This window comes from Apteryx rowi, unplaced genomic scaffold (genome assembly GCF_003343035.1).
Source record: "Apteryx rowi isolate R43461 unplaced genomic scaffold, aptRow1 scaffold_297, whole genome shotgun sequence".
In the NCBI taxonomy this organism is placed as follows: Eukaryota; Metazoa; Chordata; class Aves; order Apterygiformes; family Apterygidae; genus Apteryx; species Apteryx rowi.
The window spans coordinates 862,671-879,746 of record NW_020449385.1 but is presented as its reverse complement, the minus strand read 5'-3'; the positions used below and the strand labels follow the sequence as shown (position 1 = coordinate 879,746).

The window sequence follows — 17,076 nt, the reverse complement described above, 5'->3', positions numbered from 1 at the left end:
CGTTAGCCCCCTGCTAGCGGCCGTTAGCGCCCCGCTGGCGGCTGCGCCTCGACGGCCGCGGGGAGGGGGCGCGGCGCGGCGCGGGGGGGGGCGCCTTCCCCTCCCTCTCCGCGTGGCCCCGCGCCCTGGCGGCGGGGTGATGCGGCCCTGTGGGCCGAAGCCCCAGGGACCACAGGGTCCCTCCATCGCCCCTTTCTCCGAGCTGACGCCTCGGTCACCGTAGACCGTGGCTCGGCAATGGCAGCACTGGCGGCCCTGGCCCCACGCTCCCCGCCTGGCGGTGGTTTCACGAGCCCACCAGCTGCCCCATTTCCACAGAAAATGGCTGTTCCTTGCGCACTGTCCGCGTGGGGGGTCAGCGCTTTGGTGGGCCCGGGTGGGCTTTTGGGGCTGTAAAGCCCACAGGCTTTCTGCGGGAGTTTACTTGTGCATCAGGTGGGCTGGTTTTATGGATTCAACACATGCTGCCACATTGTTAAAAACTCGAAACACATGATGGGTGAAGGTTTTAGAAGACTGCTTGTGCTGGATGGAGGGAAAAGGTAGAGGTGCTCAGATGAACTCCCGTTCACCTTTTGAAAAAACTCGGTTTTGATTCAAAGTTTGAGCCCAAGGTTATGCTGGTTGTCATCTCTTTTGATCTTGCTTGCCTTTCCAAGACTTGAGGTGAATTTGTTATTTCCACTGAAGTCACTACAGCTCCTTTTCAAATGTTCCTTTTCATGCAGTGCCAGTTTTTCACATACAGATGCTGTTCCAGTGGCTGGGAGTGGTACTGTGAGTCTAAAGCAAAGGCAAATCTATCACAGCACCTCTGGGCATCTGGAAAGTGAGATGGCATCTGGGATTAGTTCTCCGGTGCAGGCTGGCGTGTGAAATGCAGATCAGTTATTACCATGAGAGCATTGTATAATTCTGCATCATAATTTCTGCATCCTCAGTTAGAAATTACAAAAGTCTCACTGCTTGCTATGGACATTGTCTACCTTGACTGCTCTGTAGTAAATGTTCTCTTCTGTTGTTGTGTTAACACAAAATCCCTGCTAATGAGGTGTTCTTCTGCTAGAAAACATCTTTTGCAGAATGCTTGTGCTGTTACAAGCAGACAGACTCCTGTTTTTTTAATATTCTCCCTGCCTTTCATGCTGTTAATGTCTTTCTGCATGAGCAGGACAAAGACCGGAATGGTTCATATATTTCTGTATGGGCATTTAAACTCATGTTCGGAGGAATAAATAGCATGTTTGGCTCTGCAAAGAAGAAAGAGGGAGGATGTTAATTCTTTTGGTGCAGTCCTGTTATTATTTTATCCCATTTTTGCTTTTCCCATAGGAAACTGCTTGATGACAATAGCTAGCAGCTGGCCTATTAGTGATTCATAAATATCCCTTGTTCATTCATCTTATTTATTAAAAGAAGAAATAAGGAAATGGCAAAACACGATGTCTCAAAATGATACACTCAGCCAATATATGCAGCCTTGCTTCCCCTGGCGTTTTGTTTTCTGCTCATATGTTGTGTCTTATTCGCAGCTGGGCCTTAGACCACATGCATATACATATATACACACATAATTCTTTTCCTTTGTGAATCATTTCGTAGTCTTACAAAGTTATAAACCTGTTCACAAAATTGCATCTCAGATACTCCCAGGTTTAGTCATAATTGGATTATAGCAAAGGTAAGGTATAATGCAAAGCAATAATAGAATGTAATACAGCTGTCTGACAACAGGCCGAAGTACCACTCTCATTTTTGTAGTGTATCTGTGTGGAACCACATTGGCTATATTTTATGATAATTTAGAGGGGATAAAGGGAAACTATATTGCTAGTTTTTCGCATACCCGTTTCAGAATATGAAGGGGATCTCTGTCACGTCTGACTTCACACTTTATTGACATGGAAGATAGCTATCCTTTTTAATCTGTACTATTAGTATCCATAAGAAAATCTTGGCTTTAGACTTCTCCTTATTACTGGCAAGGCCTGTGCTGTTGGTCTCCTGTTCATACTGTCCTGTGCATGGCAATCTATTATTATTATTTTTTATATAATAATTCCTCAGGTTTTTAAGAAGAAAACAAAGAGGAGTTTCAAATCAAGACATCCAGCATGACTGGCAATCCATGTAGGAGACCTGCCTGGAATGACTGTGAGTATTTCAGGACTGTCTTTACACTGATTCCATGTTTTCTGGATAATTTACATTTTGGTTTGTTGAACTGTGGTCTGCCAGCTGTGTGCAAACCATTCTGAAGCAGTGCCAGTCTCGCCTGTGCTGTATATGGGTGCTGTGCTGACTTTTCTGCTTTTCTGAGGAGGAAACTGGGAATGACTGTTCAAGTCATATACTGTAACACTGCCTGACTATGTTCAGTGCCTGAACAGCTGCCTACCTTCATCTGTGTCTCTCTAGAGTTAACATGTGCCACTGCTGCTTTTGTATTGAGAGGAGGAGGAGGAGGGCTGATAATGTGCCTACCTCTGCAGGCCTGCCACAGCAACACCCTGCTTGTAGGACTGATGGCTATGAAAGAGCTGGTGCCAGTCTGCCCCATATAGAAGGCTACTGTTACACTGAAAGATGTTTTTTGAAGGCACAGTGTCACTTTCTTTATGCATTATTAACTGAGGAACATTTTATCTCATGAACTTTTGTAACCAGGTCAGTTGTCATAATATTTTATCTTGGCAGAGAGGTCTGATCATATTCCCTACTAGACTGAAACTTATTTTGTAGTCATTAAAGATAGAAGTGCCCCTCTTTGAATTTTGGACCAGTTTGATCCATGCAGTACATTTGCAGCTCCAACAGCTTACCGTATTTGGGGCAATGGGGGACTAGGATACTCCAGATAATGTTGATGCTGGAGAAAATGGGCAGAAACATCAAACATGTCCACAGGAAATCAGCTTAGGTACAGCAAGGGTAATAAATCAACTAGACCCAGCTTGGTTCATGCAGAGAATTTCAGGAATGAGCAGGAAATACCAAAGTCTTCCTAGAACCCTGTGTGCTGAGGAACAGAGGCATTACTCTTGCCATCACTTCCATTTCTTCCTCAACCCCTCCAGGCCCTGGACTGCCTCTGCTACTAGTTTCAGGTGGAGCCAGCCCAAACAACTATAAATCAGGGTTGAGGTGTGTTCATTGTTCTGTAGAACTTAAAATGAAACTGGGCCTTCATGTCCAAGATCTGTGCCTGTGCATGATCCATCACAGAGCCTGGAACAGCTACTGCCAGTACCATCATTTACACTTGTGGTGTAGACATGAGGTGAGGGAGTTTCACCTGCTTTGCAAAAAAGTCAGGATCTGCAGCTGGCTCTGCCATTGCTAATGGCAGAAATTCAACATACAATTGTTAGAGATCCTTGATTTATTGCATAATGTTTCTATTGTTTATGTAGTGATAGTCTGACCAACCTCAGGTGCCTGTTATGGTTCTCATTCCCAACATTTAGGAGAGATATCTTAGGGACTGCAAGAATTGCCCTTTGGCAAACTGGACTTAGCCTTGTCAGTGCTTGGATTTCAGCATAAAAGAGACATTTTTGGTAATAAATTGAAGGTATGTATATATGGATGAAAAAAAGAGACATAATAGCAAGTAGGTGTGTAGGACTGATAGCAGCTTTCCAGATTGAGAACATTGTTCAGTATAATAAAAGAACATGGGAAGTAAGGTATATGTGTACAGAGTGCCATGGAAGAGAAGTAGAGAAAGGAGAGAATTCAAGTGAATCTTTTTGTTGAAGTGTAAAAGGTATTTTTCCCTCCTGTCTCTTTAAAACAGATGCCTTTGATTCAAAGCACAGACAAGATCATGAGAGCTCAGATTCCCATGAGGACCACAAGAAGAAATCAAAAGAAAAGGAAGGGAGACTGGCAGTCTGTCAGTGGGACTTGGATGTACAGCCCCTCATTTCATCTTCTAAATGGCTCCAACTTCATGGGCTCAAGAGAAATAAATTGTCCCTCTCCCAGATTTTGTCACAAATTGGATTCCAGCACAGGAAAGGTATAAGACAAGCCAATAATAGAATAAATAAAAAAAAGAGTTAGAATAGACTGTAGTGTGGTGCTCGTTTTGCACTACAGTCTACACTGAGGAGATTTTCAGATCATCTGTTATTTTATAATGATGACAGAAAGGGAAGCCATGCCCCCACTTCCTGACATTGCCAGAACTGAGGGACATTGAACGGACTGAGGAACTCCATTTCCTCTTGATCTGAGAAAGATACTTTCCTTATTGAACTATACTGTTGCTTCTTTACCCTAGCCCCTGTTGAGGTGCTCTACAATTTAGCTACAGCTGGAAAATAACCTGTGGTGCTGAGGCTGTTAATCTTTTGCCTGAAAATAACACACCATGAGATCTCTGTCTCTTTTTTAGGAGGCAAATGTGGAGTACAGTGTGCTGTAATCTGTGATCTACTGGTTGATTATCTGGGCTAGCCAAGGCATTCCCGAGTAGTATATCATTACCAAGGATCCAATTTTTACGTAAGCAGTTCAAGTTGGTTTGAATTCAGGCTGATTTTCTTGCAAAGTCAGGCTGTACAAAAATGTTCTTTGCAGTTATCTGGCAGTGGGAGAGGAAGAGTTTGCTAATAATTATTAGTCACTTCTATAATAGTGCTTTGTAGGTGATGGTAAGATAGTCTCTTCTTTGGAGAGTTTACAGCCCGAGAAGTAAAAGTTGTAATATATTGCAGTTGTTCCAGCTTGTATAATGCTGGCTTGCGTCCATGGGGCATTCAAAGACCAACAGTACAGATTCTGAAATCTTGTGTGCTGTAGAGGAAGAAGAAGCTGTAAAGCAGGGTTCATGTTGTTACAGTGTAGATTTAAGAACAAAAAGTACCAGCTTAACAGGGCAGCATGCTTTATAGAATAGCTGCTTTGTGACGTTAAATATTCCCACCCCTAACATTTTCCTATCAGTGGAGCTACTGCAGAAGTTTTCTAGCTACCAACAGAGCAGTGCGCAACCTTTTCCTTAGTTGCACCCACTTCAGCACCCATTTCATTGTGTAAGAGAACAGCATTATCTGTTCCAGATTTTGTATTTTGTTTGATGGACAAATATTTGCAAGTCCTGTGGAGAGGTAAATGCATAATACGAAAGTTTAATTGCCTAAACCTTTCATTTATCTTTTTGCTTATAAACAACTAAATGTACTTTTCCCCCCGCTTCTGACTAGACTGTCAGGGAGCAACAAGAGCAAGGTGCTGAGCCAGGAGCCCAAGGGGACCACAGCACAGGCACTGCCCCCAGTGACGAGCATGCAGTCCTGCAGCGTCTGAGCACAGCAGGCACAGTAGGGAGCTGGTAGCAGGGTCTGTTGACAGTCCCAGATGAGGTGAGGTGATGAACCAGGTCCAGGGTCCACCCCAGGAGTCCAGTCAGGAGCAGCAGGAGATAGAGCCAGAGACAAGACTGGAGACAAATCTGCAATGTAGGTCCAAGAGGCCCATCCAGCAGACTGAACTGGAGACAGGTCCATCCAGGAGAGAGGGCCACAGAGGCAGGTATACCTAAAACACAGCTCAAGCAAAGACAGGGTGCCCAGGTCTACGTACCCTATGGGTGTAGGCCCCAGGTGAAGCTGGTCAGGGCAATCAAGGCCTGTTGGTGCCCTGAGGGCCCTGATATAAACAAAAGCAGAAAAAAATTTCTTTCAAGCTTCATAACATTGGGAGTACAGTACAGATACATCTGCCTCACCTATGGATGGTATGCATGTCAAGCTGGAAAGTGTCTGTTTGAAGGACAGATGTATCTTGCAATGCTCATTACTAAGGGAAAAGCTCCTCCTCATTCAAAGCCCAGTATATCCAAAGAATCCTCCTCATTCCCCTGAAAAGGGTTTACTTCATATTGGTTTTAGCTTTCTGTGAAAAGATACTTTGATTTATCAAAAGCAAAGTACATGATAAGTAGAACAGGATTTATCCCCTTTTGTGTTGCATATGTTTTAGAAAAGTACATTGTGAAAGTAATCCTTATGATTAGCAACTTGATCTTTTGTAACCTTTACTGTAGATTATGTGACCACCCTGGGGAAACTTGTGGCTTCTCGGTATGCAGATGGTCTGTTTCCTCAATACATGAGAGCACAAGATGGCAGCGTGTATAATGTAAGTGTGATTGACTTGGGATAACTTCCCCATACACTTAGAAGTTAGTATCACTGTAGCAGAATGATGTGCCTATAATGTCTCCCCATGACAGGAAATACTTGTATCTTTTGTGTGAGAACTTTATCTTTTGGCATTTTATTCTGTTTTGCCAGACTGTTAATAATAATGATCAGTGGTATATAAGCTAGATATCTGTGTTTTGTTTTTTTTTTCCTGGTGAAGTCTTATGCTGTTGCCTTGGTGCAGCATTGCAGTAAGGCTTTCTAGAGAAGGCTGCAGTTTCTAAGCAACATTTACCCTTTCTTGAAAGAGGAAACACTTAAAAAGAAGATGCTCAGCTGAGTTAAGAAAATTGTAGTCAGTAAAACAAATGGAGATGCTGAAATGAGGAGACATAATGTGCCGTCATTCCCGATGCAAAGCTCCCCATTGCTAAGTGCCAGTGGGTCACAGAAGGCTCAGCATAGTCTGCAGAGACAGCTAGTTGGATCTCTGCCCAGATTCATGTTCTAAGGAATGTCTTAGTAACAGCTGCTGGCTGTCCCATTATTAGGGGGATGGATTCTGATTGAAGAGATACGCATGTGAGCTAGTAGGGGAGAAAGTTAATTCATAAAGGATTTTACAAAAAACGATAGCTTGTCATTTTTCTTTTAACTAGCATCACTTCTGAAGCACAAGGTGTGAAAATGGAGAAAAAAACATTTCAGGGAGTCTTATTCCCTCTTTTCTTCCCATTAATTCTGTATGAAATAGCTACATAATGTTTTTCAATTTTAGGAAGTGTTGGGGGGAGGGAGAAGAAAATTTACTGTAGCCATAAGGTGCCACGCTACAAGACTGGTGAGCCCTATTTTAGAATATTGTGTACAGTCCTGGTTATCATAGGTTAAGAAAAAGCAATTCAAACTGGAGCAGCTACTGGGAAAGGCTAGTAGGGTGAACAACAGTGGAGTGCTGATCTTATGAGAGGACTCAGTTGATGCTGGTGCATTTAGTTAAGCTCAAAGAAAACTGAAAAAGGGTATTATTGCCCTTGAATGCCTACAGAAAGGCAAATTGCAGGGACAGAGAAGAACTATAGTTTTCTATGCTAAAAAGCATACTAGTCCAAATATAACTGGGTATAAGCTGCCATGAATAAATTTAGCCTGGACAGTCAGAAGTTTTCCAGCCCTTTGAGAAATGGGAATCTGGATCAATCTGCAAGAAGTAGGGAGGAGCAAGAAAACTGCTTGCTTTTAAGATGGGGTTTGATCAGTGTAATGCAATGAGCTGCTTGTATGAGGCTGGCTGTGATAGGAGGGAACGGGACTTTCTGAGTACTCCTTCTTAGGCTCCATTCCTCTGGCAGACAGCCTGATGCTGTGCACTTGGGAAATGCTTTACAGGACCCTAGCTGATGTTAAGGGACAGGGAAAAATACATTTAGAGGAAGAAGTTTGCAGACTGACATTCTGGGATAGTGCTCGAAATTTCTTCTCACTGAGAAATGTTCTTATTTGAAAACCTTTCTATCTCCAAGGTTTTGTACTCACACGTAGGAAACTGGTTGGAGGCAGAAGGTAGCAGGTAAACTAACTTACATGGATCAGAGATATCAGGGAAATGTCTTTAGTAGATAAGAAGACATTTGCTGCAAGTATATATAGTAGATACAAAGATACTCATTGCAAGTAGAACGTACAGTGAGTTCGTAAACCCACATTTTGCACAGTGAATGTGTGTACATATATACATAGTCTCCTATGTTTTTCATTTTAGTACGGAGTCGAGATATTGCTTAATTTGCTGATATGACATGGGAAGTTTTAGTTGTTGATTGCATTTGTCTCAACTAAATTTGCCTAAGCACCTACCAGAAATGCTCTAATGTTGGGCATTGTTAGTGAAATAAAAGCACAAATAGGAAGCATTTTAAATTTCCTTTCAAAAGCTAAAGACAAGATTGAAATGCCCCCAGAACCAAACCGTACACTCCTTTGTGCGGCTGCACACAATTTTAAAAGCCAGTCAAAATTCTAGTCTAAGAAAATAGGTTTCTCTGTTCCTCAGTTTGTTCATCCATCTGTTCTGCTGCCCTTTCTCCACCCTAGCCCCTGTTTAGCTCATTCTAATTGCTCCAGTCTTGAGACAGAAAAGTAATACAGCCCATTGGCACTGTCCCATGCTTGTTTAAAAAGATTATGAAAAGCAATTAGGACAAAATAGTGTCTTTTATGTTGTAGCTTAGATGCTTTTATCAAGTATTTGCTCTTGAAATAGTGGAATTAAAATGGGTTGTTTTCACTGCTACCTTGGCTGGCATATTTGGCACTTATATGCCAGCTATTGCAGCTGTGCTAAGCTTGGGGCTCCATTTGTGTTTTGATGTTCAATGTCTTTCTCTCCCTCATTTAAATGAAGCTGACAGCCAAAAAAGAACTGATTCTTCATTTTGTGGATTGTCTAATGAGAGCTATTGAGCTATACAAGCAGCGAGTGGAATGGTTAACCAGTGAAAGCCGACAGATATTTGGAGTGATTCAAGAACAGTGCATTGTCATTGTTTTGGATTTTGGCACTGCGTCTCCAACTGAATTTGATCTATGCTGTGATGCACTTTCGATGGTCCTCATGGAACAGGTGACCCAAATTGCCAAATTTAACCTCATTCGGTAAGCAGAAAGAAATCTGTGTCTGCCCATTGTTGGAGAATAAAAAAAAGTCTCATATCATATAGATATGTGTTTGGATAATATGCTTTCTGTAGCAGAAATTGTTATGATTTGTGTCACGGTAATCCCTACAGATTTTCCGCCAAGTTTTGCCCACAGTAATGCTGAGCTTAGTGCTTCCATTTAATGGAAGACCTTTCTTACCACCCTGAGGAACAGATAAACACTAACAGAAAACAAATATTGATATGTGCCTTTTACAACTGTACCACAGAAAAATAGAAAGATAAGGGAGATGCTGCAAGAGCAGTAATGCCTCCAAGTGAGGCGTGAAAGCATTACAGCGTGATCTAGACAGGTCCCATCTGACTGCCTAGACATTCTCATGTCTTTAGCTGTTACAAGTTTCTGCCTTAAAGCTAAGTGTACACTCCCCCAAGTAACACAGGCAGAGGCATAATTATTCATATTTCTATGGATATTCATGGTCACACAGAAATCAGTAGCAGAACTAGGAAACAATACTAGATTTCCATAACAAAAGACAAGTGCTTGCTCCCTAACATGAATAAATGAATTTGTGTTTAATTACAAATAGAAAAATAGAAGCAGCTGTTCAAATTTACATATCTCTGCACAAATGTATTTGAATGCATACATTTGGGTTTGCATAGATGGATGGACATTCCTGTGTATGAAATTATTGTGTGCAAATTAGCCCATACAATTTTGAAAGTCATCAAAGATGACTTACAGGAATTTACAATCCCAATTTAGGAACTGAGATTGCTAAAGTCATTTTACCCAAGCTTCATCCTACTGATTTAGTTCTGGTGCCCTATCTTAATTCTCTACCTTGTGATACACCTGAGATTTGAAAGGTAGAAAACAACTTGCATAGCTTTTGAGAAGCACATGTAACATTTTCTTTAAAGATGGTTCACAAAGCTAAGTCAAAATTTAGGCACTGTAACCTAGGAAGTGTTTGTTGAATTTATCATTGCTGCAGGAGGGAGGCAAGGGGCACTGTAGCATACAATATTACCTTAAAGAATCTGTGAAGGCATACTGGTCTTTTAGGTTTGCAGGAAACACTTCAGAATAATACTTGATGGAATGTCACGGATGCTGGAACCAGTTATTTTTTTATTTGCTTTCTGGTTTTTTATGTGCACATGCAGGTGTACACATTCATATATTTTGCACTTCTATAGTGCCATTAAGACAAAGGCTTTTGCTCAATTAAAGTATCAAAAAGCTTAGCATCAGAAATCTTATTTTCATAGGTAGATAAAAATCAACTCTCTTACAAAAAACACAGATCAGATGATCTGACACAAAGGCCATGCAACAAATTGTGAAGGGAATCTGGCTTCTGTAGAAGCCAGATTTTTTTTTTTCATACACATATTTTAAAAACCTGATTGTGCCTTCTCCCAACTTTTTAAAGAAAAGATTCATGCTGATAATTGTCTGGGCAACAGCATGAGAGACAGGCTATATCCTTCTCCTGGAGTACAGCTTGCCCAGTTGTGAGCCCTGTATAACCAATTACTGCTGAAAGAGATCTTTTATATTAAGGATAAATATGAATTAGGAACTGTTTGTAAAGTATTTCAGCCATCTTGACCCTGCTTTGGAAACAGTGGTCTTAAAAAAAATTGTTATAAAAATTCCAGTATTTTTCTGAGGGTTTTATTTTGCTTCTGCTTCTCTTAATGCAGGTCTAGATTTAGTATGTGTGATTTATTATTATTGTTATTATTACTTAAAAATCTAACCAAATAGTAAAGATAGTAGAGATCTGTTTTTGTGCTTTGCCAACATTATTCTAACTACTTCTGATTTATAGTTGATGTCACTTTCAGGGCTGCTCAGGATCTCATGAAGTGGCAACAGAAATGTGCTCCCGTGTCTGAACATACTGTAAAGTCTGCTGTTAAGTGGCTTTGGAAGCTGGATCGGATGACAGCTGCCAGCCATACCAGCTCTGCTGAGGCTCTGCTGGAAGCCATGAGTGATGAGACAGTAAGCTCATATGTCTTTTCAGAAGCCTCAAGTAAATCCAAGAATATTCAATGCCAGATTGGCTACCATGATTTGCCCTGATGAATTTTGAAATGATAAATATTAATGGGAGGGTTTGGAAGGATTTTTTCCAGTATAGCTGGATGCTGTGTTTCCTGATAGTCTGTTTATGTAAATGTATTGTATTTTGAAAGCAGAAACTTGTTTGTTTTCTTTTCCGTGGAGTACCCAGAATAAATAACATATTCATTCATTAAGGGAAAGAGAAAATATCTTGCCTTCCACTGTCTTTACCATATATGTTTTTCAGGGTCTCAAGCTTATGAAAATATTATTCATATCAACAATACTGAAGACAGTGAAACCATTTTTATTTTGTAATGTATCTAAAGTGCTCATGGAAAATTTTACTTAAAATCCAAAATAGTATGTACAGAATTTTATTTAAGCATTAGCTGATTGTAGGGGCTTGCAAATCCTTTTGCATCATTCAGATTATAGACAAAGTTTCTTCCAGGACAATAGCACAAAGCATATCCAAGTATAGTTGCAATTAAATTCTGTCTATTTCTAAAAGTGCCATATTACATTATTCATTGTAGCAGATGCACAAGACATAAAAAATATATGCCATCATTTAAGCTAGTCACTTAAAACTTGTGTCATGAAAGAGACATTGTATGAAATTTGCTTACAATGTAAATTGATTCAGCTCTCTGGCACCTGAATTTAATGGAAAATTGGGCCCATTGTGTGTGGATTAGAATCATTAGTTTTTACTGCCATTAAGATCTATCCCTCTGCACAGATCCAATCCTAACTTCCTTGTAAATCTCATTCTGAGACATTGTTTGAAGGAGAAGGTAAATTGGGCTTTAGTTTCTTTCTGGCTCCCTGTATAGGTGAATTCTCAACCGAATGAACCGTGATGTTTGAAAATGGATATTGAAAAGGAACTGGGTGAGGAGCAAATTGTGCAAAAGTGACATTTTTTATGATTGCTTTTTTAGATGCCTCTTTCATAAATTTTATTAACATTTTCAATTTGCAATATATTACTGATTTCCTGGTGGGAAACAAAAAAGTTCATATTCAGATTTCAGTATTGTCTGGATGAAAAAAAGGCTTGTTGAACCTGGCGGGTCTGAGTATGAATAAACAGAAATTAAAATCCAGCTGACAGTGAAACATCTATTATTTTTTCTGGACATTGGTGGGCTAGTGGGTAATCTGAGGGAGTCAGTTTTGGCAGGTGATCAATATAAAGCAGACTTTAATTACTCCTAAGTACAGTCATTATCATTCATGTCTGACAATTCAGTTTGAGTGCAAGCTTTGCTGTAGTGCAGGCTGGTGGAGTCTCCATTCAGTCCCAGGAAAAAGCTGCATACTCACTGAACAGTCGTAAATGACTCACTCCTTGGAGCTGGCTTCCTCGACAGAAATTGTTCCAAAACAATAGCTCCTTTTTCCCTAGACTTGGCTCTCCTTGTCGTTCCTTTAGTGGAGCTTTTCTTCCCGTGCATGGCTACTCCCTTGATTTCCTTTCTTCATGACTGGCTGTCCGAAGCTCAAGATCACTCTGCCATAAAGTTGCAGTCCTTTGGGCTGTACCTGCCACAGCTGCAGCTGCAGTGTTTAACTTGCAGTGCCATACAGGTGTGTCACACCACTCCAGCAAGCTTGGAGCAGGGGTCACTCATCCAAGATGCACCTCTCCACAAAGATAAAGACTGTGGGGAGCTGCTCATGCTGTTCTCCTTCCTATTCTTTTAGGAAGTTTGCTTGCTAGTTTAGATGCCTGTGTAAATTATCATTTTCAAAATATGAAGGACTACATACAAAGGTTTGAACCTTTCCCCCACTAATCTGTAAGAACCATTTCCTTCATGGTGTGTTATTGCTGGGTTTATAGTTGAGTACATTGTGGTTAGCAATTTTGTTTATTTTCTTGTCAGGAGTTGGTTCTGTGTCAGCTAAGCCCAAGAAATTTCAGCATTTTAAAAGTTGCAGGGACAGGAAGTAAATTCCTTGGAAGAAGTGTGAAAATTGATATTCTAATTAAATACCAAATCTATGAATTATTGGCTGTCTTGGGAAGGAGGAGAACATGTGAATCAGGAGGAACACAGAGAAGAGTGGTTGTGCGATACGTGTGTGTCCCCCCCCAGGTCAGACGGCTCTTCAGCAAAAGGAATTTCCAGAACAAGGGTGTTGTCTCAGGACTGGGTCCCAGCTGGGAGAGCTGTGTACATGCTCTGACAGCTTTTTAGCTGGATGAAACAGAGGGGACCTTTTAGAACTGAACGGAAGTACAGAGAGCTGCACGCATTGTTTCCTTTTGTTTCTGTGCATCTGTCTCTAAAGTTAGTATTTTGTTAATCTCGCACTTTAATGAAATACATTTATTTGTCTCTTTAACGTTAGTATTTGGTGTTAACAGTGATGTCAGGGAACCTGGCCAACCACAGGCTTGCTTGCTCCCATGTAACTGTGGTCTCTAAGTATGGGTCCTGGCTCCCTTGTGGAGTGTTTAGCCCCCTCCACAAGATGCAGGGGAAGCCTGAAATGGCATGGTGCTGCTTCAGCAATTTGCCCAGTCTGGTATGGGACTGGGCTGTCTGTTTGGGAGAGAAGTCTTCCAGTGATGAGCATTAGCCAGAGTATTTGTGGCAAAAGATAGAGGGGAGAGAGCCTGAAATCCAGAAATCTGTGTCAGTTTGTGTCAATGTGCTCATGATGTGGGACAATAAGGGGGTTCTACAGCCTTGAAGCTGGGAATACCAACTGAATAAAAGATGTCCATGTGCTAATCTGTTGGTTTAGGGAGCTGAAATACAAATCAGTGCCAAAGACAGTAATGGAAATCCTTGAACACACTTTTAGGTGATACTGAATTTGCTTTACTGTTGCATGAAATGGTGCGAGTGCAGAAAAACTTCCTCAGTGTCTTCCCAGACTCAAACAGTTTTGTCTTCTTTTCTCTTTTGTGGTGCATGTCCAGGGTTCCCTACAATACCTGTTTGAAGTTTTTTCAGTTAAATAGCTGATATTTATCAGTTGGTATGTACCATGCCTTAGGACCCAATGTGCTTTGCTTATTGTCCTGAACATCATGAGGAAATAGCTGTTGCTACATTTGTTTTTAATGAAAGTCTAAATCCAAGAAGCATACTTACCATGAGGATTGTTAGCATGGATGTGGAGGCAACATCGCATCTATTACAACGTAATACACAGGCAGTAACTAGAAGACATTTCTTCAATTTCTCACTCTTCTTGCAATAATGTTTTCATAAGAGATGTGTGTGGTCATAAGAAACCTGCCAAGCTCCCTCTGCCTTGGGAAGAAAAAAGAATATGAATTATCTGTAAATACCTGCAATAGAATTCAAAGAATGTTGCATCTTTCCTAACCCTCAAAATATGTGCTGCCAACAAATCTAGTTTTGGAATAAAAGTTCTTACTGATTTTTAGTCCTGGCAAAGCACCAACATAGCATCTCTCTTAAAAGCAGAATGCAGCAGAGCGCCTCATCCTGACTAATAATAAAGGTGTCATCTCTGACACCTGTCTTTGTTTTTCTGTTAACTTCTTCTGTGGTAAGGGGTTTGTGTTGGGCAGAATCAGACCCAGGGACTGTGAGCCAGGTTCAGTTCTCACTTCAGGAAGTGTTATGCATGTTATACTTTATTTGAGTAACTAAGTTAAATGAGAGGGAGAGCCAGCAATGTGCAAGTCTTATAGCCCAAGTAATGTATCAGTTCAACCAAATTTTCATCCCAGTACTCAGCATGGGACAGAGTTTGAATACGTGCCAGACATCTCTGCAAAACAGTCAGTCTTCCCATTTTTTTTTTCTGTGTAATGGCAGGTTGAAGCTGTTTATTTCTTTGCTGTGGGTGATGTTCCTGGAGACACAAAGCAGCTACTTCTTCAGAAGATTTGTGATGGCCCCTGTCCGGTCAATACTGTATCTTTCAATGCCAGGGAAGATGGAACTGTTTTTTTCCTGAAGGAGTTGAGCCAATTGGCCTCTGGCAGGTATGACAAAAGAAGCGCAGTAATGATTTCAGTATTTGTAAACTGCTTTTCTGATACGAACAGTATCTGAAAATATCTGAATTGTTCCAATTTTACTCATGGAGAAAATGAGACAAAGCTATTCAGTAAGTGGTCCAGGGAAATAGAGGAAGTCAATTAAAGAGCTATGACTAAAATACAGGGCCTACTTGAACAGACCAAGCTTCTCTTCAGATGGATGCTCCCTGACTTGCAGAAAAACCATTCCTTATTTATATCCTAAATTGTCTGTCTTCTGCTCCTCTTTTGAATACTGAAAAATTGTTCAGGGGAAAGGGTCACAACATGAACTGAAACAACTTTTTATTGTTTTACTTTGTATTTTGGTGATATCCACAGGCGCTAGCAAAGGATTATGGTTTTGTTGGATCAAGTGATATATAGACATGTACTGAAAAGGTAATGCCTGTCCTAAATAGGCATTTCCAGGAATAACAAAATATTGAGGTAGTGTTATCCATTAGACCTGGTGATTTGAAGCTGCAGTTCTGTACCATACTCTCCAGGGTCTATTTGATGTGGTTGGCGGAAATTGAAATATTTCACATGGCTTGTTGGCTGCCTTATCCTGGGAACCAGCCATGTGAATCTAGAATCAACCTTCAGTCGACAGGGATAATACGACTTTAATCTTGATGCTGATAACAAAATAATAAGAAAAAAAAACAACCCACGATACCAAGCTCGTGTTGAACAGCAGGAGGGCAGTAGGAGTCAGTAGGTGTTTGTCTCCTTAACAGAAGTCACTATAAGTCACAGAACTGTGAAATGGCTGCTAGTTCTTTCTGTTTTGCTGTTAGTTGTACAGGAGTGGGAAGACCTCCAACAGTAGAAATCTCCCAAATGGCAGGAGAGCAGTTGGTAAGATGGCAGCTGCTTAGCTCTTTTGAAGCCATCTGTGTTTAGAATTAGCTTTTAAGAGGTGGAATGTCTGCCAAAAGCAATGCTGTGGGAAAGTGTTATATTTGCTGTGGTCATTTAGAACTGCGGTACCTCCACAATACCAGGTGCACTGCCAGTTGCCATCCTTCATTTTCTTTTGGCAGTGTTTTTTCCTCCTTTATAAAAGAAAGGTGAATGTATCTTGTACAGTAGAGAAAGAGGCAAAAGGGGCGTGGTAGGGAGCTGAGAAGAACCATTTCTTCTGATATGATTCCCATTGAGTCTTCAATAATTTTGCACGAGTCTAGCTTAGGTGCAGAGACTTAGTAGGCCAACAGATATCTTGCTGGTGGGTATTTGCCCAATAACTGTATATACATTTAAGCCAGCTTCCCCATAGGAATGGTCGAAGTTCATGGACTCTTCATGGTTTGAGTCTGATTCTTGCGTAGTTTGGTTTTTTTAAGAGATGTATCTTTTTTCTGCTCTGAGACCTTTTCTTTTTTTGACAATGAGGGTAAATGTAGTCTGCTTAAATTCCTGACGTGCATGTCAATAGTAAAATAAATATTCCTGTTGGGCTTTGAACTGGAAGCATGAGCTGATTCAAAGGCGTTAGTGAAGTAACGTGCTTGCTCAGTATGCTAAAAGTGTTAATTAAAGCAGATTTCCAGAAGATTGAAAAGGAAGGTGCCTCAGAGTAAACAGTAACAAAATGAAACGGTGTTCTTCATAAAAAAGACTTCAGAATGTATATAAATGTACATAAAAAGTTTCATAATATTCATAATGTTGCTGGAGCTGAAGGCTTGGATATCTTGAATAGGTAAGGAAATAATTCCAAAGTTGTACACCACAATGAACTTGCATGTATGGCATATATCTAGTAAAAATTAGGAAGGTATTTACATAGTTTACATACTGGTGAAACCCTATTTTGTACTGCAGATTCCATGCTTTTGCTGAGAGGATTGACTATACGGATGCCACTGGACCTGCACTAAAATGTGAAGAGGATGGAAACAGTCTAATTGCCCAGAATTCCAGAAAAGTGAAAGGGCGGATGACGCTAGGTAGACAATACAAAAAAACAAAATTATACTGATTTTCTCAATAAGGTTTCAAAATAGCAATGTAATATAGGAACTTGCCAAATGTAAACTCAAAAGAAGCCTTCTGTCGGCATGGGTGGAGTGGGGACAGGGCTGGTCAAATGGAAATTCTGTGGGTGGGAAGGAGAGGGAAAGGAAAAGAGAGAAATGAAGAGAGCAG

At 40.7% G+C, this 17,076-nt stretch overlaps 1 protein-coding gene across 1 annotated transcript in view; it reads left to right on the top strand.

The window, feature by feature from the left end:
- The first annotated feature begins 2,067 nt into the window (after positions 1-2,067).
- Positions 2,068-17,076, top strand: part of VWA3B (von Willebrand factor A domain containing 3B) — a 69,818-nt gene continuing 54,809 nt past the window's right edge. The window contains exons 1-7 of the mRNA XM_026069434.1: positions 2,068-2,154; positions 3,800-4,024; positions 6,056-6,150; positions 8,560-8,810; positions 10,679-10,838; positions 14,714-14,883; positions 16,753-16,877. Coding sequence (XP_025925219.1) covers positions 2,115-2,154; positions 3,800-4,024; positions 6,056-6,150; positions 8,560-8,810; positions 10,679-10,838; positions 14,714-14,883; positions 16,753-16,877 — 1,066 coding nt within the window. The 5' untranslated portion in view covers positions 2,068-2,114. The remainder of the gene's footprint in view (positions 2,155-3,799; positions 4,025-6,055; positions 6,151-8,559; positions 8,811-10,678; positions 10,839-14,713; positions 14,884-16,752; positions 16,878-17,076) is intronic.